The 27163-nt window shown below is 32.2% G+C and overlaps 1 protein-coding gene across 2 annotated transcripts in view; it reads right to left on the bottom strand.

Moving 5' to 3' along the window:
- LOC117178816 (PIH1 domain-containing protein 1-like) overlaps window positions 1–27163 on the bottom strand; it is a 113635-nt gene that overhangs the window by 40870 nt on the left and 45602 nt on the right. The window contains exon 3 of one of the 2 annotated variants that reach the window (XM_033370307.1): window positions 19876–20058. The exons of the other annotated variant lie outside the window; for it this stretch is intronic. Within the exon in view, the coding sequence (XP_033226198.1) occupies window positions 19876–20058 (183 nt within the window). The remainder of the gene's footprint in view (window positions 1–19875; window positions 20059–27163) is intronic. 2 annotated transcript variants of the gene reach the window in all.

Raw genomic sequence — 27163 nt, 5'->3', positions numbered from 1 at the left:
TTCCCGAGTACCCCATCCTTTGAATTGAAGGATTACGGTGCAGCCGAGTTGCGGCCCGCGGTCAATTTTCCTGAAGACGAAAATCCGAGTTGCAGCCGGCGGTCGATTCAAGAGACCCTTACCCCTACAGTCCTCCTTACCCCCTCTACTCGACACTTTCCTCCTTAACTTTCAATACTTTTATGCAACTCACTGCGCTCCAGGAAGTCTGCCTCGTCAGTTGTATGAGGGTCGATAGAGAGTGCCTCGAGAATCCACACACGACTACACTGAGCATCACTGAAAATTTTTTCTGTTGCTCTCCAATTTCATTATTAAACAAATATAAATACTTTATCCAAAAAACGGCTCGTCCAAGCTGAGAGACTAATATTTAGACGAGGTGTGCTGGAATTCAGACAAAAATATTCAAAATTGCGGACAGAATCTTACATTCCTTTTTATAACTCCAATAAATCTCCTCAATCCTATTATTCCTTATTTCTTAACTTCCTCAAATTCCCAATTCAAAGTCCAAACTGAAAAACAGTCGACATTTCTAGCTAAATTATTATAATTAATTAGTTGTAATGTATAAATGAATAAAAAAAATGTTCTTTCAAAATGTGTACAGTATTGAAAAGAAAGAATTTTATTTTTTCAAAAATCGAATTGTTAATTACAAGAAAAATTCAAAAGAAGCTTCAAAATAAATCAGTGCTGAATTAAATCATGCAATTTTTGTTTGAAAAAAGTTATTAGGTTCGGAAAAATGTCTCCGTTCGAGGCGCACGTGTGTTTAAATTGATTTCTTTATACAATTTTTATACAATTATTGTTATTTTAACTTTTAAAAATATTTAAAAAATACTTTAAACATTATTAAAATATTCATTCGATACGCATGTTTGATAAATGAATTATATTTATTTAAAAAAAAAACAATTTTTTAAATTGCTTTAATTCGAGAAATCCATGATTCAGAAATTATTAAAAGTATATACGAATACCAAACATATGAGGAAAATATACGAAAATTTACATAAGTATTGCCAATTAATTGAAGTTTGAAATATTGTATCTCTTAAGCACAAAAACGAACGCAGATCTACACCTTACTAGTGACACGTACAAACTGCTAAATTTTCGGAAATTCGATGATTTAACCAAAAGTGACTGCGGGCCGCAATTCGGATATTTTCTTGACCACGGGCCGCAACTCGGTAGTAGCCGAAGGATTAAACCTAGAGACGTAAAGAAAAGCAGGTATATATTTGGGACGAGAGGGCGGAGCACTTCTGACACTCTTGTGAGATCCCACTAATTTCGTTGCTTTTCATGAAATATTTTATATTTCTTTAAACCGTCATGTCTACCTATAATTCTTTAAATTTGTATAATTTCAAAAGCAAATTGTTATCTTGTATAAAAAGGTATTATAATAAGGTATAATAAGTCAATATGAATTGAGAATAAAATTCTCGGTTACAGTAGTTTAAAATTTAAAACTTAACTTCAAATGAAATGTTTACTCAAATGGGCTTTCTGTTCGCTATAAATAAATATATTAAGCTATTAATTAGCAAAATATATTTGATAAATAATTGTAAGAAAGACGTTAAAGGCTTCAACCCCTGTGAACGATACAGAAAATATCCAGCTAATCGTACCAAAATGTCGATATACAGAGCCTCTTCATCCTGAAATTTCTGTGCATGCAGCCCTGTCATTTAAAAATGTACACGTTGAAAATTGAAACGTTTATGGTTGAAATTAATATCAAAGAAACTGAGCCTCGAACTGAGCAGTGTGGTATTTGAGATAAAAAAATAATAGATAAAATATTAAAAACCATGCATTTACTGATACATGTTTAGAGTTCTTCAATTCCCGAGAATTTAAGTTCAGGTTATATAACCGAGAATATGACAGAATTTAGGAGAGTTTAAAAGAATTTAAGAGAATCAAGGAATTTATGATTTTTTACAATATTTGTATTGTTCAGGTTATATTAGCGGTTGAATATAAATTATTTTTTGGCTCAGACATATTCAGGAATTTAAAATTTTCAAATGTATTAATTTATTTCAAACAAAACAAAAAGTTTTTTCTACTTTAAAAAATAACTCTTTAAAAAATATTGGAATTTTCAACAAAATAATTGAATTTTTAACATAATAGTACAATATTCAACCTGAAAAGACAAATTGCCAACGAAAGTATCCAAAAGGAGGAATTTCCAACAAATAAAGATTTTTTAATCCAAAAATAAATAAAAGTTTATCTTAATTATTGAACCTTTAAACCAGAAGACAAATTTTCTTCACAAAAATTTTATTTTGAAAGAAAAAATATGACTCCTCAATTACAAAATTAATTTTCTACGAAACTGATGCATTTGCACACAAAAAAAGGACATTTTAAACTGAAAAATAATTTTTTTACAAAAAAAAAACGCGACTTTTTAACTAAAAAATCTGAATCTTAAAAAATGGAAAATTTCCATTTTCTGTTAAAAAATGAATTCTAAGCGAGAAAAGAAGTATTTTCCACTAAACAATTAAATTTCCAACCAGGCAAAAGCCTTCAATAACAAAATTTCACCATGTAGTTTAACTTTGACCCAAGTAGTTGCATTTTCAATTTAAAAAGATTAATTTATAACAAGATAATTAAACTTTTAACCAAAGAGATAACTTGTCAATTTGAAATATAAATCTTTGACAAAAAAGTGATTTCTTAACAAAGCGATTCAATCAAATGTTTTTAACAAATTAGTTGAATTATCCAGTAAAGAAGAACGATTTTTAACGAAAAAGTTGCATTTTCATACAAAAAATGAAATTCCTTTTATAACAGATGAAGTTTTAAATTAAAAAGATAAATTTTCCAAAAAACAGTTGAATTGAATTTACAATTCAAAAAGACGTAATTTTTCAACCATAAAGGATGAATTTGTAACAAAATAGTTCAATTCTCTACCAAATAGTTGCATTTTTATTCAAAAAAAAAGATCAATTTTGTACTAAAACAGACGAATTTGTAATAAAAAACAAATTTTTTTTTATAAGTGGAACCTTCATCCAGAAATGATTTTAATTCATTTTTCAACACCAAAATATAAATTAAAAAAAAAATAAATTTTCTATGAAAGAGTTAAGTTTTGAAGAAAATAGTATCATAAATTCCTATTTCCGTTTGTACACTATTTAGTAGTTATTTCAAGTTCAAAAATGATTTTAAAACTTGAGGAAAATATTTCTATTGTTAATTGTAACTAACTTTAGAAGATTGCGCTAGGCGAACTTTCGAATAAGTATGTCAGTTATAAATTATTGAGTTATTCAGATTTATTTAGAACTAAAACATACCACAGAGATTCGTAGAGAATCCTTTAAAGAATAAAATTAAGTAAGAAAAAAATAATTGTCAAGATTTTTTTCGAAATTCGCCTAGTAATAGGAGCATTTTCTTTAAATTTAAAAATCTTGTTTAATGAATTTTATTTTTTAACTTGAAATAACTTGTGTACATAGTTATTTATTGCGTCAAATTGGAAGTCTGAGGAATTAAACAATTCTGGCCCTACTGGTGTTTGGCACCAAACAATGGACTATGATAGAACTATGCCTTCAAAGTAAAATTCTTGTAACCAAATGAGAAAGTTATTTTGTATTTGTATCGTAATCTTTTCATTTTCAATGTGACTCATAAATGAAGGACTGCAGTACAGAACAAGATAAGCAACAAAAGCGGAATTTTCTGGAGAACGAAGCAAGATTCTGTATAATCGAAATCACCATTTGAAGATAAAAAAAACTTTGATCCTGAGATTAGAAAAAGTCAACCAATTACGAGTAAATCCCCTACATATAGAAATCTCTGAGTATTCTCTAGCGAAATAGCCTAGCCCATTTGAGACTATAAGCAGAGTCGATTTGAAACAATTTAGTCGCGGAGATAGTCTGAGAGATTTGGGTCCTTTTCAAGGTCCTTTTAAGAGTGGTGCGATGGTAATATAATGTTCCTTTTGCATTCGTCACGTACCGGGTGGGCAGAGTTATTTACAGTAGTTGGCCGTCGCTAATCCGACTCTCCCTTTTTAAATTTCTCTTCAAATTATTAAAACTTTTTTTTTAATTAATGAATTTTCTCATTATACTTATTTATAATTAAAACTTATATACTAATGTACAATTTTCTAGTTGGATTCAAAAATGTTGTCTTTTTTTGCGTATCTCATTCCATTTACGAGAAACGTCGTATTAATTCCAATTTTAAGCATTTAAAAAAAAAGTTCGATATCTGCAATTATAGAAACCCGTAGATTCCGAATTATTATGTTTTAGGCTGTTAACTATGAAATTAAAAAAAATCTACTTCTAAATTTTAATCCGAAAGCTCAACAAAGGACCCTTGAGAGGCGGCTACTCTATTGATATAGCCCATCTGCTTGTTATTTATGATCGAATTCTTATTTCAATTTCAGCCTCTCTGCTTTTTATTTATGATCGTATTTCAATGTCGGAAAGGACATTTTAAAGCCTTTAAAGCATTTAAAAAAACTACCTGGATCTTTGAATATATCTACCTGAGTGCCTGCGGAGAATTTCTCTGAGCTTCTCTGACGCTATATAATCTTTAGAATATACTCAGAGATTTCTTTCGGTAGGGTCATTCAAGAATTTGGAGGTTCAAATTCTATGGGGTTTGAAACTCGTCTTTGAATAGAGACTACAATCAATTTTGTAATTTAAAAAAAAATAATAAAAACTTGCTCCAGAGATATAGGGAAGCCGAATAGACATCAAAAAGTGCTCATGCACAAAAATGAATCCATTACGGGAAAATAAAGATTGTGTGTCGCGGTCTTGCTCGCACTGTAACATAAGAGTTGTCGCTGAAAGGTCCGGGGTTCGATCCCTGAGCCGGTACCTCTAGAAATTTTTCAATGTACTTTTACCGAGGTTCTGGTGGTTCGGAACCTACCTTAAGCTGTAGGTCCCCCCATCGTATACTTGACTGCAACCCAGTCTGCCAATGATGGGGTAAAAACCAGGCTTTGTCCAATATGTCTGGGCAGACTGCTCTCATCAGATCACTTAATTGCATTATAAAAATGCGCCCGTGACTGATTATATATACCGGGACAGCCCCGTGCAAAATGATCAAATAAAAATCCAGCTCTAACCAAAAATGCCTTCGACATGTTGGGCAGTATAAGCCTGTGACAACATTTCAACACAGAAATATTTTTACTATAATAATAATAATTATTAAGATTATTTCAACAAATAACATTTCTGATGGCACGGCAAAAAGTTAAGTAAGGAAAAAACCATTATAAAAGTGACTTTTGTAGAAAATAGAGATCTAAGACTTTAGGTGGAAATTCGATTGATTCAAGAGATTTTTCTTTGAGAAAAGAAGTATTTTATTATTGTATTGTTTTAAACCAAATTTAGGAAAACAAATGTGGTCAGAAAAAGGTCTTCAAAAAAGGTAAGAGAATTTAAAAGAAGAACAAAATTTCAGCTTTACAATTTGAAGGGCCTAAAATTAAAAATAGAATAGTGTCGAAAACTCAACAATTGTACAATTCTGCAATTGTTTAACTTTAAATGTAAAGTCTTAATAGTTGAAATTTTTCCAAATGAAAACTTTCCTAATCAAATCATATCAACTTCAAGTGCTAAAAATTAAAGGAGAATTTCATACATAAAAAGTAAGAAATTTCAAATATGTAAATCGTTTGGAGTTACCAAATTTTGAATTTGTTATTAGTTATTGTTAGTTTATTGTTATTTTCCTAGATCGTCGGGTAATACATAGTTCTAATTGCTCCAGTGATTATTAATATTTTCAGAAAACTATATTATCGACTGAAAATCTATTCGGCGACAGCCCCTCTTTCGCTGATTTTACTCACAACAACTGTTCGGAGGGGACGGGGATTTGTGCGGGTAGATAGAAACAGCGGGATGGGTCAAGATTTTCGCCGACAGTGCCGTCTACAATTATCATGACCTACTAATAATTCTATCCCCACTCCGCCGCCACTTGCCGCATCTAGGAATTATTTAAAGACAATTATTTACTTTTAAGGACTAATATAAATTTGAAATTTACAACTGTTCGAACGACTAGGTTTACTTCAGTGTTTTAAGTGTTCTTGAACTTTCAAACGCGTTTTTCTCGAAACCACGTTTTTCGAACTGGCCGGCATGATATCTCAAAAGCGGATTGTCCGATGGCTTTGAAATTTGTAGGGTACATTCAGCACATGTATACGCATTACAGTTTTTTTATTTCAAAGAAGCCGTTCGCCCGGAATCATGCCGGCTATGGACACATTTTTTTTGACATGGGTGTCTTCGGAGTAGCGCCATACACATTAAAATAAAGATTTTGGGTTTAAACTTGCATAATTTACTTTTCAAATGTAAATAAATATATAGCGAAAAGTTCAAAGTTGTATATTGTTATCGTTCGTAAAAAAAAATTCCCAAAATGGTAAAAAAAAACGAGCCGTCCCACGGGGTGACCCTCTTAATGAAGCAAAATTGTTATTTTTTATTATGCGCTCTTGAAATGTTTATTATAGTGAAAATTTTATAAATGTTTTTAAAGCTGAAATTTTTAATTTAAAGTATTTAAAGCTAAATTGCAAATTGAATCAATTAAAGTGGAAGCTTTTTGATCACTGAGCATTTTAAATATATAATAAAAAATTTAAAACAGCGATTTCAAGTTCAAACGTGCAGTAATATATGTAAAAATCGCAAGCCTTCTAGAGACTTAAATAAAGCATTCGAAATTGTACAATATGGATTTAGAAGCTTTTAACTTTGTTTAATTTAAAAGTATGCCATGTGACATTCAAGTATGAAAAATGTACATGTTTAATCTTGTTACGATTTGATTTGAATTAATAAAAATTCAGAGACTTCAAAAATAGCATTTTAAAATTTAGGCTTCCAAAACTGCTTACTTTTAAATTTAATAATTGATCAATTTTAGCATTTCAAACTCAAAGTTTAGAACAATTCGTAAATTAAAAATAAACTTTTATTCTTTGATATGCTAAAATGTCAAAAAACGTCCATACTATCACATAAGATTTTATGAAATTATAAGAATGACAACTGCATATAAAGACCAAAAATAAACTTTTTTCAGACTATTGAATACAAAATTTGACAAAAATTATAGAAATACGTGGCCATTAATCACAACGTTTCAGGAAGGAGATAATATAAAAAAAATGTCTGCGCTTAGGGAAGGAAAATCACTTGTTGCGATGAATCCGCACGTATTCAATTCAATATTGAACCTCATGAAACCTAATTGAATCTAGTACTATACAATTAATAATTTCAAACCTTTAAAGTTCAAATATTTTATGATCAGCCATTGCAAACCTAATTATTTGAAAATACATTTAAAAAAGGTCTCGGTGAATTTTTCTAAATTTTGGATATGGCGCACTAGGAGCTCCGATTGACACTTTGTAGTTTCGGACCTGCTGATGAATAATATCGAAGTCTAAAGGTCGGAAAACGCCATCGCGAAATGGTTCTTCTGTTCAAAAGCTTAATCTTGTATTGAGCAAAATTGAAAAAATAAGCAATTGTATTTCACACCACCAGTAGAATTTCTGAATGAATCTACGAATTCAGATTCTGAAATCTTAGTATTAAATAACCAACTCAATCACAGTAAACCATGCCAAACAACTGACAAAAGGAGAAAAACAAACAAGAAAACGAAAATTATTTCAAACGGCGTAACTACGAGAATCAACTGGAAGGTTGTTTCATTTCTTTGATGAAAATGACAGAACTATTTGCAAAAAGTTTTGCGTAAATTCTATGTCGAAAAACAAATGAAAGATTATTTTATTTCCCAAGATATATTTAGAGTATTGGCACAAAACATATTACACTTTCTGCTCTGAATATATCTTCGGATATAAAATAATCTTTCTTTTGTTTTTGTCATAGCATTTACGCAAAACTGTTTTCAAATAGGTCTGTCATTTTTATCAAGCCGAATCAACCACAAAGGAATAATAAGGAGACCCAACTGCCAGTGGGAAGCCATTTGAAACTGGCAACAGAAACATTACCGTAAGAGGTAGGCACATTACACGCAGATCTTAAATTTTCGTGCGCAGGTGCGCAGTTGTCCTCTTTCTGTACATGGAAAAGTGTGCGAGTGAGAAAGTTTGTCAACTTGACGTAAGCTAGAGAGGTTCTGTTCTAATGTTGATCATCATACGAAAGATACATGAAATAAATATATAAACAGTATTTTCGTTACTTGTTCGAAATATGTGTGAACAGATTTTGAGAAGGAAAAGTATAGGTAAGTACCTTTTAAATTTGTAATATGATAAAGAAATAATGGAAGTAATACAACTTGATTGAAAAGTTTAAAGTTTTTCGAAACGCAAACGTGAAAAATATTATAATTTCATTAAAAGTTATTATGAGGTGACTCAGTTTAGAAAATGGTAAATTACGTATTTATAAGTATGTATACAATTTAATCAGCACGGATAATTGCAAATAATGTGATATTATAATCAAGCGCCCTAATGATAGAAATCTCAGAGTATATGCTAAAGATTCTCAAGGCTCTGAGAAGCTCTGAGAAATTCTCCGCAGGCACTCAGGTTGTGAGTAAAAGTTACATTTCTAAATCATTTATATTAAAATTAAATGACAGTTATGTAAAACAATAAAATATATTAGACGTTTATTGTACGTACAGTGAGGGCTTTAAAAAAGCAAAGTAAATTCATCTTCATTGGCGTGTAACTTGCACCACAACCCGGCACTTGACACCTGCATTAAAACAAACGAACAGAACCTCTCTAACTTACGTCAATTTGACAAACTTTCTCACTCGGACACTTTTCCATGCCTAGGAAGAGGTCGAATTCGCAACTGCGCACGAAAATTTAAGATCTTCCTGTAATGTGCATACCACTTACGGTAATGTTTCTATTGCCAAGTGGAGAAACGGAGTTAGGTCTCCTTATTATTCCTTCATGGAATCAACCTTCCAGTTGATCGATTACTGCTCCTGAGAAATGAAATGAGTTTCTTAATTATTTTGATGACTAGAGTAAGTCTTCTCTTCAGAAACTCAGAGTTACGTCGTTGGAAATAATGTCCGTTTTCTTGTTGGTTTATCGCCTTTTATCAGTTTGGAATCATTTTCATTTTTTTGTTCTTTATTCGCGTTTCATCAGTTGTTTGTGTAACTTTCACCAAAGGAATTTTTTTTCGTCTCACCTTGTTTATTTTTATTATCGTTATCAACATTGATTTTGAATAATAATAATTGTGAAAGTTGAAAAGTTTTTTGCGCCAATGCTCTGAATATATCTTGGGATATAGAATAATCCTTCTTTTGTTTTTTTGCCATAGAATTCACGCTAAACTTTTTGCAAATAGTTCTGTCATTTCCATCAAAGTAATGAAGGGTGTTGGTTCAATCCAACTTTTAATTTTTTTATAGGCACGGCACTGTTCCATATATATTTTTTCCAAAGGATTTTTAAACGAAAGAAAGAAAACTTGTTGAATATCCGGGGTTTTGCGAGAGCCTCGGATCAATAAAATATTGAAAAAACGAACCTTTTGTTGAGAAAATCATTATTTTCATGATAAATATGAATTTTGCGAATGCTAGAAATCAGCGGGTAACAGACGGCAGCATTTGAACTGTTATAATCATTTGTTAATTTATTTTTTTACTCACAATTCTGATATAATAGAAGAATTCTAGAGACCAAACGATCTTTCAAAAGGCCTGGTCTTGATAATGGTGTCCCCAAATTTTGCGAGATACGTTGCGAAATGCAGCAAAAAGCAGAGAGAACTTAAAAAATAATGAGACACGTGTCCCGGATTTTTTGGTGCCTTGTAAGAAGTATGAACGATTGTAAATCACATTAGCCAAGAGAGAAGAACCTCTACCGGTTTGCGTGCATGGACTGCCATCAAGCTCTGCTGGTTCAGTGGAAAAGAGCCTGGCTGAAAACCACGCTGCCGTGGGTTCGAATATTTTTCTCAACTTTTTTTTTCGTATTGCAAGCATGTCAAATAATAATTTTTAATGCTTCCCCGCCGAATAAATTATTTTTTTGAAAAATATGACTGGGAAATAAATATCATGCAGACATTTTTCGAATAATTTGTTTGTACAATCGTAATTTTTTTTACATTTTTGCGGGTGATAATAGTGATAGATTATCACGTAGCTGGGTGATGCACTGTTCACTGTAGTGACGGAAGGAATGAGAATCAGCCAAAGATTAGAGAGTTTTCAATTGGGAATTAAAAAGAAAAAATGTGAATACAATTTCCTACAAAATATCGAAATGGAGTTTTTTTGCTGATAACATTTGCAACCGCACAAATTTTATAGATAAACCAATTTATGATTGTACGCAAATTTGTAAATTTATCCAGTTTGAAATTATAACTGGATTATAAATTATAAATTTATCAAGTTACCCAGGAATAAATTTCAAAGCGACAAATTTAGAATTCGCAAAATTTTGAAAGTAGGCCCTCTGAAAATTTATTTATAAATCGGAAGTTTATCAAGTCACCCAACAACTTTTCTGGATTTTGAAGAAATTTTTGCATAGATAATTATTCCAAAATTAAAAAACTGGCGAATATTAACTTCTCTTCTAAATTATAGAAAATTTATCAAGCTCCCCAGCAACAAATTTCAAACCTATCAAATTTCGACATTAGGCCCTCTGCAAATTTATTTATAAATTTCAATACTATCAAGTTGCCAATTTCAAAATTAGGCTTTATGCAAGTTTATTTATAAATTGCAAGCTTATCAAATCGCCCGACTATAAATTTCGATATTACACAATTTTCCAGATTTACAATTTTAAAATATAAATGACAAATTCGAAAAGTGTCTGCATGATATTTATTTCCCAGTGATATTTTTCAAACAAAAAATTTATTCGCCAGGGAAACATTAAAAATTATTACTTGACATGCTTACAAAACGAAAAAAAAGTTGAAAAAAAGATTTGAATCCGCGGCAGCGTGGTTATCAGCCAGGCTATTTACCACTGGAATAGCGGAGCTTGATGGGAGTCCATTCGTGCGAACCGGTGGAGGTTCTGCACCCTTGGCTAATGCGATTTATCGTCGCTCATAGTTCTTACAAGGGACCAAAAAATCCAGGACACGTGTCTCATTATTTTTGAAGTAATATCGATTGATGATAGTCTCATCAAAAAGTCTATGTCCCAGAAGAGGTTTTCCCCTTTGAGAATTGTAGTTATGACCCACGGTCGATAACGAAGGACGCACCGATACCGCGTGTAGAGTGAATGCAGCAGCTATCCTGGACGTTGATTCCAAATACAATTACAAACAAACAGACAGGGCATGTCAATTCTCTCTGCATTTGCTCCATTTCGTAACGTATTTCGCAAAATTTGGGGACACCACCATCAAGACCTGGCCCTTTGGAAAATCGTTTGGTCTCTAAAATTCTTCTATTATGTCAGAATTTTTAGTAAAAAATAAAATAGCAAACGATTATAAACGTTCAAATGCTGCCGTCTGCTACCCACTGAGTTCTATCTTTCGCAAAATTCATATTTGTCGTGAAAATAATCATTTTCTCAACAAATTTTTTGATTTTTCAACATTTAATTGATCCGAGGATCTCGCGAAACCCTGGATATTCGACAAGTTTTCTTTCTTTCGTTCGCAAATCCTTCGGAAAAAATATATATGGATTCAGTGCCATACCTATAAAAAAATTCAAAGTCGGATTGAACCAACACCCTTAATATCACAATAATATAAATAATTAATATGACATAGTTACTTAGTTTGGAATAATTTTTATTTTCTTGTTTTTTTTTTCGGACCTGTCATTATTTTGCAATGGTTTTCATTTTCTTGTTCTTTATTCACGTTTCATCAGCTGCTTGTATAACTTTCTGCCCACGAATTGTTTATTCGTCTCGCTATTTTCAACATTCTTTCTTGTTGTTTATTATTATTATCGTTATCAACGTTTACTTTAAATAATAATTGTGATAGCTAATAGTCTTTGCGTCAATGCTCTGAACATATCTTTGGATATAGAATAATCTTTCTGTTGTTTTTTTGCCATAGCATTCACGCAAAACGTTTTGCAAATAGTTCTGTAATTTTCACCACTGTAATCAATCAACTTTCCATTTGATCGATTACTGCTCCTGATAATTCAAATGCGTTTCTTAATTATTTTGAGTACTTGAGTACGTTTTCTCTTCAGGAATATCTTATAGTTACGTCGTTTGAAATAATTTTCGTTTTCTTGTTTGTTTTTCGCCTTTGTCAGTTGTTTGGCATGATTTAGTGCCATTGAGTTGGTTATTTGTTCTACTCTTTTCAACATTGAGGCACGTTGTTGATTATTACTGATAACTGATATTTGATACTAAGATCTCAGAATTTGAATTCGTAGATTTATTCAGAAATTCCACCAGTATTGCGGAATACAATTCCTTTTTTTTTTAATTTTTCTTAATACGTGATTAAGCTTTTGTACCGTAGAAATATTTCGCAATTACGTTTAGGAACCGTTTGTTCTGTTATACATGCGTGATGATTTTTGCTCCAAAACGAATGGCGCAAATAGATAGAGATGAACATGCTGCTGTTGCAATTCGTCGACGTGATGCATTCAACTTACCAGCACTTATCGTAACTGTGCAAACAAGACTATGCATTAATTGCAATCAGTACATCCTTGATAAAATATTGTTAATGGAGCGGGATCCCTTTTGCTTAAGATTAAACGTATTCACATAAACTGCGAATCATAGTTGCGTGATCTGTAATAGGGTACATGATATACACAGGTTTTCAGTTGAATGCAGTCAACGTTTTTGTATCATTTAATATTCATATTGCAGAAGATATGAGATCTTGCCAACATCACTTAGACGATCGAGGCTTCATTTTGTCGCCCTTGTTGCCTGGCTTACGCTTCAGTAACAGGCCCTACATTATAAACGGTCAGCAACTTCATCTTTTTTTTGCAGGGACCGAGTTTGCAAATGAGCTGTACAATCCAAATCCAGATATTCCAAGAGTGATCGTGTACATTGACGGTACCTACAGTTATATTGAAAAGAGTAGTAGCTTTCGCATTTTGAGACAGTCATATTGTCTGCATAAAGGACGCCACTTAGTGAAACCCGCACTGATAGTGTCACCAAACGGATATATACTCGACATTCATGGACCATATTTCTCGGGCAGCAGGAACAACGATGCTGATTTGCTTCGAAATGAGTTTGAAAGAAATGAAGATAGGATGAGAGAGTGGTTCCCTGAAGGATCGATTATTGTCATTGAGAGAGGCTATCGAGATGCTACGGAGCTGTTTCGAAACCTTGGTATTTACTGGAAAATGCCCGCGCTACTTCAACAAGGGCAACGTCAACTGCTGACTGAAGAAGGAAATGAATCGAGATTGGTGACAAAGACAAAACGGATTGTTGAGGCTAAGAATAGTCGCAGTAGGTCCATTTTCAAGTTCTTCGCTCAAGTCATACACGTTCCGCATCTTCACAATCTCGGCGATTTTTACCGAATTGCAGGTGCCATAATAAACAGTTACCATGCACCAAATGAGATGCAAGGCGCGAATGCAGAACTGGCCACAGAATTGCTACAGAGAGCTCGGGAGGTGAATGTTGTTCAAGCTTTGTTAGAGGAGGATAACCTGCAAGCCAGAAATGCTCAGAGGTGGATTCGCTTGAGCGCAAGGCATGTGCAAGACTTTCCACGTTTAACGTTTGGATTTTTGAGACTTAACTGTTGGAGTTTACCAAGTCAACTTAGCTCGGGGATATATCCAAGATAAGCTGAAAAAAGAGGAACAGGAAGAACTTCAATTAGAAGTCTTGCAGCATGCGCAGATGATCCCCGAGCCAGGATTGATAAGAGTGAGTCCTTTCACGATTCCGTTATGCGATTAAACATCAAGTTTGGATTGCGTATGTGCCTACTGAAGACATGGAACATAACGCTCAAGATGAAAATGACCCTGATCCTATTCAAGGCGTACGTGCCAATCTGGCGCACGAACTCTTCGCTCAGATGCACATGTTGCTATCGTATTATGGTACATTGGCTATGCTCGATACGAAAATAATGTTCGTTATCTTACGACATCGCTTCAAAATGTGATCATGGACGCTGCTCACAGACCAGAACAACAAAACCCAAACTAAACTGACCTTTTTGAGATTCACTATATCGAATTAGATTTTCCTGAAAGCCATTTGAGTATGCAAAAGTAACGATATTTGGTGCTTCACAAGAGGTTATTAAGCCATTTCTATAGTTTCTGAAATAATATTATTGATCAGCAGGTTCAAAACTACAAAATGTCTGTCAGACAGGCTACTGGACACGATCTGTGGGTGTTCCGCCAAACAGTTACCATTTATCTTCCTCGAGACCACGATATTTTCGATTGGTAGATCCAAAACTACAAGATGTCAGTCGGACAGCATAGCGGGGATGACTTGTGAGCTTTGCATCAAACAGTTACCACATCTCATTTGATCTTTTTTAATACCATGGAAAAAGGAACTTTGGCGCTGTACTGACGGTTATCGTTGGATTTTTCGAACAACAGACCTCGATATTATTCACGAGTAGGTTCGAAACTACAAAGTGGCAATCGGGCATTCTAATGGACTGCTCCTATGAGCTTTGCGTCAAACAATTGTTGAGTGTCGGTGGCACTTCCCTTTGCAGCATGAAAATCGAGCCGTTTGTCCCTAAAAACTGTCCATTTTTTTAATGTTTAACATGGATTTTCGTGATTAGGAAACCAATATTTTTTTATGTTTTAGATCCTGACATCCCCGATAAAAAGTTCTTATGCCAAAGAGTAAAAAAATCGACTGTTCTTCGTTCGTATTGCATCAAAGGTCACTTTTCGTGCACACTAGAGTAGACATACCGACACTCGAAGACCGTTTGACGCCACGCTCAGGGATCATGTCTAACTCTGTCCTTTAATATTGTGTAGTTCAGGATCCTATGATCGATGATGTATATGTCTGGAGCATGCAATGTGCCAAACAGTCCTCTAATGTCGGTATATCTCTGTCAGCATGCATGAAAAGCGACTTTGGACGTAGCACCAAAGAAAAAGTATCCTTCTCTCGACCTTTAGACACGTATATTATTGATCGGGGGTCCAAAAATACAAAATATCAAAGAGGCACAGAGCTGGGTATGATCCCTGAGCGTGGCGCCAAACAATCCTCGTGTTTCGTTATGTCTACTCTAGCGTGCACGAAAAGCGACCTTTGATGCGATACGAACGAAAAACTGTCAATTTTTTTACTTTTTGGCATACAAACTTTTTTCGGGGGATGTCATGCTCTACAACATATCCAAAATTTAGAAAAATCCACAGAGACATTTTTTCAATGTATTTTATGCGGGGTCCTTTCAATTGATTTTTTGCGGTTATTTTATATAATATTCATATATATTTATCACATTAAATAACTTGTGGGAAAACTTTAACGTTTAAAAGTGTTTCTTCACGTCTACATTGGGACTTGGTTTTGCATAAAAAATGTATGTGCACATTATTTTTTTCATAAATATTGTTTCTTTTAATTTTTCACACTTTGCAGATTAACTAGACAGCAAATACGTGTGTTTGTTACATAAAAAAGTCCATGAAAACCATTTCTTGAACATAACGTTTTGAGGGTGACGAATAGGGCGTATCGAAAAAAAGTTGTTAGCGCGAACTTCTAATTGCAAACTTTCTTTTGGGAGTCAAAAACATTCTCCTGAAGTTTCATAAAAAAATGTTCTTCTGTCTCTACATCGTAGATTTAGTTAAAAATTCCAAAAAACAAAGCACTTCTTCAAATTTGAACAGCACAATATTCTTAGTTTAGATTTAAATTATTAATAAAAATAGTTCAAAGCAAGCCGATTTATACCTGTATATAACTTCATGGTAAATTTCTCGACTATTTGACCGATAATGTGTGATATACATTAATGGAAATGTGTTTTAAATATGTTGCTACAATAATATATATGGAACGTTGACATTGAAATAATTTTTATTGAATTTCAATTACAAGAAAATAGTTAAAAGAGATATATTGCTCTTTCCATAATAATAAAATTAATTTTCAGTAAATAAATTATCAAAAAAAAAAAAAATAGTTCGAAGCAAGTGGCTTTGTATCTACAAAGCAAAAAATTATTTTAATCACTTAAGGAGGGTAACAAATATTTCTGAAGGTTTTGAAAGTTTGCAGTGCTATTGGAACTTACGCAAAAATCTTTTTGTTTTTTCGAAACGCCTTAGTGTTTAACCTAATGTGTTGAATCGTTATAGGCATTTTACAGTTTCACACTATCATGAAGAATACAAAAAGTATTATTATTTTACTTATTATAAATAATAAGTGATTACAATAAATGTAATTTATAATGCAAATTAAATTTTTATATTATAAATGTATATGTGACGTGCGCCGAAGAAAGGGGCTTACCCTAAAAAACTCGAAATCGAGGTTTTGATACATTTTGATAGTTTTTGAGTTGCTCTTTTTAATGAAACCATTGGAAAGAAATTTCCGAGAATTAAAATTTGCTAATAATTAAATTGCTAGGTACCCGAGAAATCGGACTTTTGCTTGAGAGCTCGAGATTTCGTGAAACACCTCTCATCACTTACCACTACATCTACGCGTCTCATCTACAGCCTGCCCGTGAGCCGCATCAACGACCTATCTCTTTCCGTGAGAATGTAGTGGTAAGTGGAGAGGCAAGATTTCGTGAGTCTTCCCTCTCTTCTAAAAGTTGCTTCTATCGGGTTGACTTCGACCGCTCGCCCTGAAAAATCTCACTTTTCAGAGTAAGCCCCCTTTCTTCGGCACACGTCACATACATATATTATAAATGAGTTATAAATGCTGTGAGATAGATTTCGATCACTATTTTCATAGTGCATCGATTTTATTCTTTCAAATGAAATTTTTTATTTAATTTTCTTCAAATAATAAAAATTAAATATTTACTATAGTGATTTTCTGTAATAATAGATAGTAAGGTAAGATCAGGAAAACATTCTAAGTAGGTATATATCATGAATAAACATTTAATACTATTGTTTGCAAAAAAACGTTTTATTTTTTATCAAAGCATCGACAATAAAAGGCGCGTAAGGACGTGGAAGACAATAAACGAATATACCAATTTTATCGTGAAATAAGAGAGTAACTTCCAAATTCAGTCTCAATTAATTATCGAGTAGCGTTCTTTTTTAAGTATAAAATCTTTGCTAGAATAATTTATTTTGCAGGTACATATTTTAATCTTATATTTTTTCTATAGGAACATTTTCTTTGACTTTGAAAGCACATGTTACATATTTATAAATCAACGATTAGCATTAAGATCTATATTCTCCATGAGTGTTTTACTCTGTGAAAACATTTTCGGCCTGAAAGTACAGCCAGCGCCGCCACTCGGCCATGGTCAAATCTCACGTCACATTTATTCTACAGGCCTTTATAGAAGTCACCCCCCCCCCCCCCCCCCCCCCCCCCCCCCATCATACCGATGGGTTCTACGAAGAATAGGCTATCTTTTCGTTCCTGTTAAGAATTAGGCTAACTTCATTTGGCTAACTTTTTAGGAGGAATAAATAGCGTATTATTTTTCGAAACATTTCCAACGGATTTTAAACTCCAGCATTTTATATTACAGTTTGTAATGTAATTTACGCTTCTATAACTTTCAAAGCAAGAAATATTAAAAGATTTTTATTTATTTCAATACTTCTACGTGTTTACTAACTTCCATACTAAATTAAGTTAGCTTAATTCTTAACGGTAAGGAAAAGATAGCCTATTCTTCGTAGAACCCATCGATACTATATCACTGTCACATCGTTTAACGGTATGATTTTTACATGCTTTTCACCCATATACTTTTGACTTTTCATTCGGTATACCGCCTGAACGCACATTGCATTCTTTTGTACCTTATATTTTTGTCAAACTATTACAAATTTAATTTGTAACCTATAAGCACGTGCGCGTAATCTGTGTTACAAAACATGATGTGATTCCCGACTGGGAACAATTGATACAATTAACAAAAATTTAAACCGACTCAATTTTTGATTACTTTTAATCGTTATTAATCGTGTCCAATCGATTATTTCTATTAAATTGCTAGCGAAAATATTAGTGTTTCCAACTCTAAATGGCAATTATTAAGATTGATATATATTTATAGTTGATATGGAGAAAGTATTTCTTTGCATCGCTGTGGCCATTAATACTATTTTCTTCACTATGTACAAGATTGCCATGGAACTCTTATAAAAATAAATATTAGAATGTGCAATTCTACATACAACAAGTGGTTTCTCCGTGTGTACTTGAATATTCACATTGTGGAAAAATTTTAGCTGGTGTAACGATTTCTATTCTAACAGTCGTTTGAAATATTCCAATGATGATATACAAAACATGAAGAAATAACCGTCAAGAAGATTTACAAAGGAGAAAGATAAGATGAGGATGGTTTATTTGAAAATTGTGAAGTATGAGCTGTCTAAAAAATGAAAAAATACTAGCTTTACACTGGTTGCCTTACTTCTAAAATACACGAATGAGCTCAAAACTCACATTTTTTAAATAACATTAAGGGCATGTGCCACTTCGTCGTGAGGTCAATCGGGTACAGTTCGCCCGGCCTTTTTCCACAAAAATGAAAAGTTTTTAAAACTGAATTCGGAGATGATATAAAATATCATAACGGACATCCCTGGGCTCTTTTTTGAGGTGTAATAACCAAAGAAATTTATTTTACTCTATACAAATTTTATGCATGTGCATTATTTTGAGGTTAGGGACATTTTTCAGCTCTCTGTCATTCCGGTAATGTAGTTCTTTGTCGTACCGGTGCTGTCGGTAAGCACTCTAGAATAATTATAGGAGAGAATTGTAACGCACATAACCTCGAAATACACACACACTTTTTTAGCAAAATGAAATGTTTTGGGATTAACCCACAAAAAAAGGGTGCAGGGACGTCCGTTAGCATGTTCGCTATCATCTTCCAAATTTTTAAGACAAAATATTCATTATTCTAGAAAAAAGCCGGGGGAACCTAACATAGATAAAATCAATACTAATTCCTAAGCGCCGTCAAATTTAGCAAAATTTAATTATTTTTTTAATCAACCACAAAAAAGTGTTCAGGGACGTTCGTTAGTATGTTCGTTATCATTTCCCACATTTTTAAGACAAAACATTTATTAATCTAGAAAAAAAGCCGGGGGAACCTAAAACTCGTAAAATCGATCATTTTCTAAGTATCACATGCCCTTAATAGCTCGTGGCATCAAGGAAACGGTTGTACAAGAGTACGAATATAATTTTTATCGTCCAAAGAAGCAAAATATAATAGGTCATAGGTTTCATTATTTTATTTTGTTGTCAAAATGTCTTTGACAAAAATCTTAAAGTTTTGACCAATTTCGCAACATTTACCGATCTCACGGTAGTCAGACGTAGTCATAGGTATGATTTACCACGTTTCTAATGGGAGCCGGTGTCATTTTCATAGATGACAGTTGCTTCCATTGGGACCCTTCGGTGGCGGTGTATATATACAAAATTGGCTAAAAAATTACCGCAGGGTCTCTTGGGAGCGCCTGCCATCCATGAAAATGACACTGTAGCCCAGCAGAACTGTGGTGAATCACAAACACGCATTACACACATACAATTTGTATAATATACATAATTCTTATAAAAAAATATTCTATTACCTTTGTCTGGTTCCAGTCTTTCCTGACCAATGGACATTGGAATTACGAAAGATGGTTCACTGCTCGTAGAAATGGCAACTAGTTTTTCATCTGATATATCTTCAGGTGAAGGTATTTCACTCGCATGACAAATGTTAATGAATCCTTTGTCGCCACTTTCTGTTCGTAATTTCGCGCAAACTCCTAGCATGTCAAAATAAATTTATAACTCTAAATTTACATAAATCAAGTTTTTTGTCGATGGAACGACAGTATTCGATCAGTTTCTAGCAGTTAATCACAGCATTCGATCGATTTGCATAATTATACCATATCTGGCATTTCAATTTCACTATTCTTATCTTATGTAAATATTATAATAAATATATTGATGCTTAATATTAGTATTTATGAATGTAATCCCGAATACAATCCCGAAGAAATACAAAAAGGGTGAGACTAGTTCTCTTGAGAAAAGACGATAAACCGATAGAGAACCATGGCTTGTACAGGCCGATCTGTCTTCTGGATGTCACAGGAAAACTATTTGAGTAGCTAATACTGATTAGGCTAAAAAAGAAATTAGATCGCACTTGTGGCCTAGCCCCAAACTAATTACGCTTCAGGGAAGGTTGGTAGACAGTAGACGCGATCAAGGAGGTAGTGGGTAAGGAACGCGTTCAAAAGCGCATTATGGCAGGTTATTCTCGACGAGCTGAGAAGAAGGGAAATAGACGAAAACTTAATCAGTCTCGTATCTACCTACTTCTCTGATAGAGTTATAATAATAAAGGCAGAAGGCGAAGGAATAGACCAGTCCACGAAGAAAGAATATGACCCTAACTTCTAATTAATTATAAATAAGATAAATTATTTATTTCTAACTTCCAGGTAGCATGCTAAACAACCAAAAAAATATCAGTGCTACAAGATGGCACGTCTAGCTCATTTTCAGGGAAAAGTGGACTGAAGTCGTTTTTGCCTAGCACCCTTCAGTTGTAAAAATTATATTTTCGAAGTTTTTCTTGATCTTAATGAACACGGTAAGTTTGCGAAAAAAAAGTTTTATAGAAAAATTTTTGGCACCTTATTTTACACAAATAAGGTCCTTTCGACTTTTTCAAATTGTTAACCCTTTATCTAAAAATAGTAGGTAAAGCACAACTTTCGACACAACTATTCTTGTCTCATTGGATAATCATTTTTAACACCAGTGAACCTAAATTATGCACATAAGCATTTCTTAAAATTACCTATCACCTTATATAAAGAAAGTTTCGATACATAAATTATCATCTTAGTTATCACGTTTTTTCCACCCATCTTCAGGCCTAAATTTCGTACACTTAAGTTGGTGCCTGAGGATAAGGACTTCGTAAGACTCTTGCTTGACATGTGTACAAGATAACTGAAAACTTTGAATAATTTCCCATAATGTTTATAATTGAAAAGTAGGCTTTAGTGAACTTATATTAAATTTCTTCGAAAACTTTGAACTCCTACACATGGTCGTGGCTAATAATGACGGGCCGCTTTTGCCTCAATTTTTTGCCTGCGATGAGGGAAAAGGGTCAGCTGCTTCTTCTAATTTTATCTACATAGATTTCGAAGCCTTTTGGGTACGGCTACGGAAGCGGCCTGGCGCCATCTGTTACCCAAAAGTGCCAATTTCTTAGGGATGAATTCCACTTGTTTACATGCGCTTGAAAATAAATAAATTTATACTGAAAATGAGAGTTTAATTATCAGATAACGGGAGATTCTATAAGAAAGCTGATAAAATCTAGAGTTAGGAAAAAGTTTTGCTCGAGTTTATTAAGCGGTTTGGTCAGAGTTGTGTTTTAAATTTCTCCTGTCTATGACAGATCTCCTTTCGGATTACAAATATCACATACAGTATTTCAATACTCTTGTTTTTTGAACAAGGTTAGAAAGTTTAATTGTCCCATAATATTTATGCAGTATATTTTATTTTAATTTGAATTTCATGAAGTATATTTTGTGAAAAAATATTGTTAAAGCAAATTAAGGGTTGTTAAAAATAAGTAATAATTTAAAACTTTAACAATTGGTGAATAATTGAAAATAAATTTATGCCAGTTAACGATAATTCAGTAATATTTTTGTAAACAAAATAATTTTGGAAAAATATTTATTTGAATAAATGAAGTTGTTAAACAATGAAACCTTAATTAACCCATGGTGGTCAATATTTTACTGAAGAAATAGTAATAATTATTAATTTAAAAATGGAAGAAGTTATTTAAACAAATTAAAATTGCTTAAATAATTGAAAATTAATAAATAAATGTTAATAAATATTTCACTATACTAATAGTAAGAATTTCTAGGAAAAAACGAAATTGCGAAAGAAAAATTATTTAAAGAAATTAAATTTGTTTAAATAATACCCAATTAATTAATCAATCTTGAACATATTCTTAATTTGCTCTGTTTCATACATAGGGATATTCTAGTGTGCAAATTGCACAATTCCGGATGAAAATACGATTGGTATTTTCCAGGTACTGAGAGTAATAGGTTTTGCTCACTTTGGGTTTTATTCACTGAACCGACGAGAAAGGGCCCGTTAGGTTTTACTCTTCTCAAGATCCGAAAATATTTACTGCAGGAAGAAAGTGATCCCATCCCGAGTGGACTTTGCCTCCTTCGAAATCACTCAGAAATAGACGGGTTGCGGCAGCAACTGGTTAAGTTTGAATCCCGAGCAAAACAGGTACAGAGGATCGGTCCTTTAGTTTGTGTACTGATAAAAAAAAAGTACCCGGGATTCCATCTTTGAAAGATCGAAACCTCCAGAATTCTGGAAGGTTTTGCTCCCGATGGAAACTAAACCGAAGATATTTTCAAACGATCCCGAAGGGAGCGAACTGCCATCCGAAAGAGTTTGGTTTTGAACCTACTCTCCGCTCTCTGGACTTTTACTCTCTGTATATGCAATATGATTTTAATATCTGAGATTCTGTTTTTGAAATCAGAATAAAAGCTACTTTATAGTAATTTAGCAAATTTCTCGCTAATTCCAAATTATATTATACGCGTTTAAAACACAACTATATAATATACATTATTATTTGATCATTTTTTTAAAATTCTATCATTTGTTTAGATTATATTTTTCAACCCCTTTTATTTTGTGAAAAATTATTTAAGTTTGTTGAACATTTTATTTTTCTAAATAAATTTATTTTAAAAAAATTTAACTTATTTAACAATTTTTTTATATTTTATTTTTAAAATATCTGATTTAGCAATTTCATTTATCATTGCTTAAATAATAACTAATTAATTAAGATAATACTAATAATTGATGATAAAAGTATTCTAACTATAATTCAAATAAATTTGTTTGAAATTTAATTTTTAATTTTATGGTCCAATTATCTATAACTTTTATTTCAATAATTATTTTGTTCAAAATTTGTGATTAAAAAAAGAATTGATTTTCCTCATTTAATTCTTTAAACAATTCCAGTTTTTAAACAATTTTTTTCAATATTTCATTTCTTATACCTTTTTGAATCTTTATCAATTTTATTGTTTAACCATTTTATGTTTTCTTTGAATTTATTTTTTTAACCATTTTCTTTAAATAATTACTTTTTTTTATCAACTGTATTATTTTCTTAAATTCTATTATTTGTTTAAATAATATTTTTGAAACTATTTCTTTTTTCCTGAGATTTAATTTCAAAAACTATTTTATTTTCTAAACCATTTTATCTTGTAAACAATTGTTAAAATTTGTCATAAATTTTATTTATTAAATACATTTATTTTTGAAAAATTTAATTTTTCAAACAATTCATTAATTTTTTCAATATTTTAGTTTTTAATATCTTATAGATTAATATAATTTATTATCATTGCTTAGATAATAATTAATTAATTAAGAGTATAATAATACTCAATGATAAAAATATTCCAATTAAAAATCACATAAATCTGAATTTATGAAAAAAGAATAATAATGCATTAGTCAACAATAATTCCAACTAGTGACTGTTTATCAAAATTCAAAAAAATATTGTATGTGGTTCCATCCAGTAAAGTTTCGTTTCCAAAAGATTCATCAGAAACGGCACATTCTGACTCACTAAGAGATCGATCTCTTGAGAAACAAAAAAAGTGGTTTTACTCTTAGGATTCAGCTCCCTAGAAGATTCAAATCCTATAGAGAGTCAGTAAGTCCGATCTTTCCAGTCTTTCGATCTTCTACTGATTCCATCCATACCGGAGTGGGGGCAGAGATCATTCAGTGAAGAATTACTCTTCTCAAGATTCGTTCCAGGCACCAATTGTTTGTGGAGGGATGACTCCGGCCATGAGGGATTGCGTGACGCCTCTTTCAAGCTACAGTTTCCCACAGAATATATCTCCTAAAGAGCGCGTTTACAGCATCACTTTCGGCTCACTCGGGATTCACTCTCAGTCCCTGGTATTTTCATGTCCTTTAAGATGCCTGTGGCATATTTTGATTTTAAGTTCATAAAGTTAGAATAAATGTTTACTGAAGCCTTAAAAATACATAGTATCTATAATAGTAAATTTACAAAATTTAGGAAATTTATACTTATAATTATAAATCTCTGTAATGCTTCTCTTTGTATTACAATATATTTGTTATTTAATAAAAACCTGTAATTTAACGTCGTATTGGGGAGAGCTAACCGACTTTCGTCTGATAAGGCTGCACTGAATTTGGCTTATGCCCTTTACTTTCACTTCTGCACCCTTACCACATTAATTAATGCTAAAATTTTTCCCTTATTCAATGTTTTAGAATCAAAATCGATAGAATGAATTATAGCTTAAAATCCTGTTCTAATTAGGACATTTAACATCAATGCGCTTGTTGGCATTCTACCGGCAATTTTGATGGTTATGTTCATAAGCAACAACGAAACTAGAATGGCATTAGCTGGAATGAAAAGAGAATTTTTTCACTAAATCTTTTTGCAAGAAAGTTTCCTCTTTTATTGAATTTCGTGTTGAAAAATGTTACATGCGTTTTCAAAGCATTTATCTATTTATTTATTATATTTAAAAACAATGCACACGTGCTAACTTATGTAAATGTCAAATTTCTATTCACGGGGAATTTCAGGCTTTAGTGTATAAATGTCTGTACAGTCTGGTATAGAAATAGTTTGAGAGTTTTCGTTTTAAACATCAATATTTTGTGTTCGTCTTTGCTTGAGTTCTATTGGTTTTCTTCCAATAATAATTTTCATTAACAAGCAAAAAAAATTAATAGAATAGATTTTATTGATCCATTATTTAACCATTAAAGCGATTTCATCATGTAAATTTTTTATTTAAATTTACGAAAATTTGATATGACACTTAATACATTTTTCAAAAGCTGTGCGAAAATATAGATTTATATGAATTATTATCATTAATCAAAGTAGCCCCAAGAGTTATAAATGCTGTGGGATAGATTTCGATCTCTATTTTCATACTACATCGATTTTCTTTTATCAAATTTTTAACGGAAGTTTACTGAAATTTATTATAATATTTATTAATTTTGAGGAGTAAGACTAATTAATTTCAATCTAGATTTTTTCAGATACCTTGAAAAAGGCCTATTCAATGTAATATTCAGTTTCAGTTATCGATCGTCGACGAAAATCGACGCGCCATTAGTCAAGAGCATTTTTTGTTGCTTCGTCATATGAATCAGAGCGTTTCTTCAGAAAATCCCAAATCGTCGTTGTAATCGATTTTCTCGTTTCTTGTTGATAGTCAATCTCCAGAGGTTTTCTGTAACCATCCACAAATTTGAACTTTTCATGATTTCTGAAGTAAATCACGTAATATTCGTTTTCATCATCGTTTTCTTATATAAACTCGTGCATATCGTATCTGTCAAAGTTTTCTGCCTCTCTAATGTCTGTTTCGATCATTCGTAAAAATGACAACGGATTATCATAACTGAGTAATCCAAAAATATGGCGCATGTAGGGCTTGACGATAGTTCCTGTTGCCATTTTGGACTTGCTTTTAATTTTGCGTATTTTGCATTCAAATGAAGTCCTTTTGCTCTAAAAAAGAGAAAAAAAACAAACGGATTTACGAGGTCGAATATAAGTTTCATCAATATTTATTAATAATATGAGTTTCAGTTAGATTCATATTATGCATTATATGTACTTATCAGCAAGAAGTTCTTAAATCTATCTCCCACGTTATTGATATGAGATTCACTGGAGCTAGAAAAGGAGATTCAATTTTTCAGCCGCAATTTTAAATATTTTATTCTGATTTTTTGCAGACGTCATCTAAATATTATTCTGTTTTGCTGACTCTTCAAGAACGGTTTGCATATAATGAAAATCATCTTAAATCAGCACAAAAGTGTTCCCAGAATACAAATAATTTGATATATGGTTAATAATATGAACAAATTAAATTAAGAGATAGCCAAATATGTTCATTTTTCTTGCAATAAAATTATTTGTGGATCAAAGCGCTGTAAATTATTCTATAAATGATTGTTAGTCACCATTATTATAAAACAACGATTATAAAGGTTATAAACCATTTTTGGCTTAAGACGACCTTAGGTTACCGCAGCCTGCATGATCTCTCGGCGACCCTTTTCTATTGTTCAGCGCTGGACTCGGTCTCGAAGCTGGACCATGGACCATGGACGTCAAGTTGAAGGCGCGCACAAAGGGAAGAAATTGACTTTTTTCTTTTAAAAATGTCCAGTGCCTTCAATTTTGGTCTGATTTTAAATTTTTCTGTTTTAAATGAAAGTACATTAAATTCCAAAGAGCTTGGTGCTCCAAAGTTTTGTTTCCCCTATTTTTTAAATAATAATTTTGTTACTTAAAGTATGGAGAAACTGAAATTGTGTACATAACAATTTCTTACGCTGTATTAACTGAGTACAACACTAATTGAAAAATTGATAATAATCATTATTGTAAACAATTCTGGTAGCCATTCTGGCGATTAAAGGAAATTATCATTTTAAAGAATCTAAAATTTTATGTATTTTGCCACAAGAATCGTTCATAACAATAGTTATCATAAAATTATAATAAAAACTACAAACTTTAAACAAGTATACAAATGTTAAAAAACTTATGTAAAACATAAAAAAAGAAACACGCATGTATCGTTAACAATTAGACTCCATACATACTTAATTTAGTACAAATAGTATTAAAAGTTATTTAAGTACAGTCTGTCAAGTTAAAGCGTGGGTGGCTTTACTCGCAGTCGGTAAGGTGTATCGACATGATTTTGGTGTCAAAATATTAAGAAGAGCTCC

Source organism: Belonocnema kinseyi, chromosome 8, assembly GCF_010883055.1.
Source record: "Belonocnema kinseyi isolate 2016_QV_RU_SX_M_011 chromosome 8, B_treatae_v1, whole genome shotgun sequence".
Classification (NCBI taxonomy): domain Eukaryota; kingdom Metazoa; phylum Arthropoda; class Insecta; order Hymenoptera; family Cynipidae; genus Belonocnema; species Belonocnema kinseyi.
This window is presented reverse-complemented; position numbering and strand designations above follow the sequence as displayed.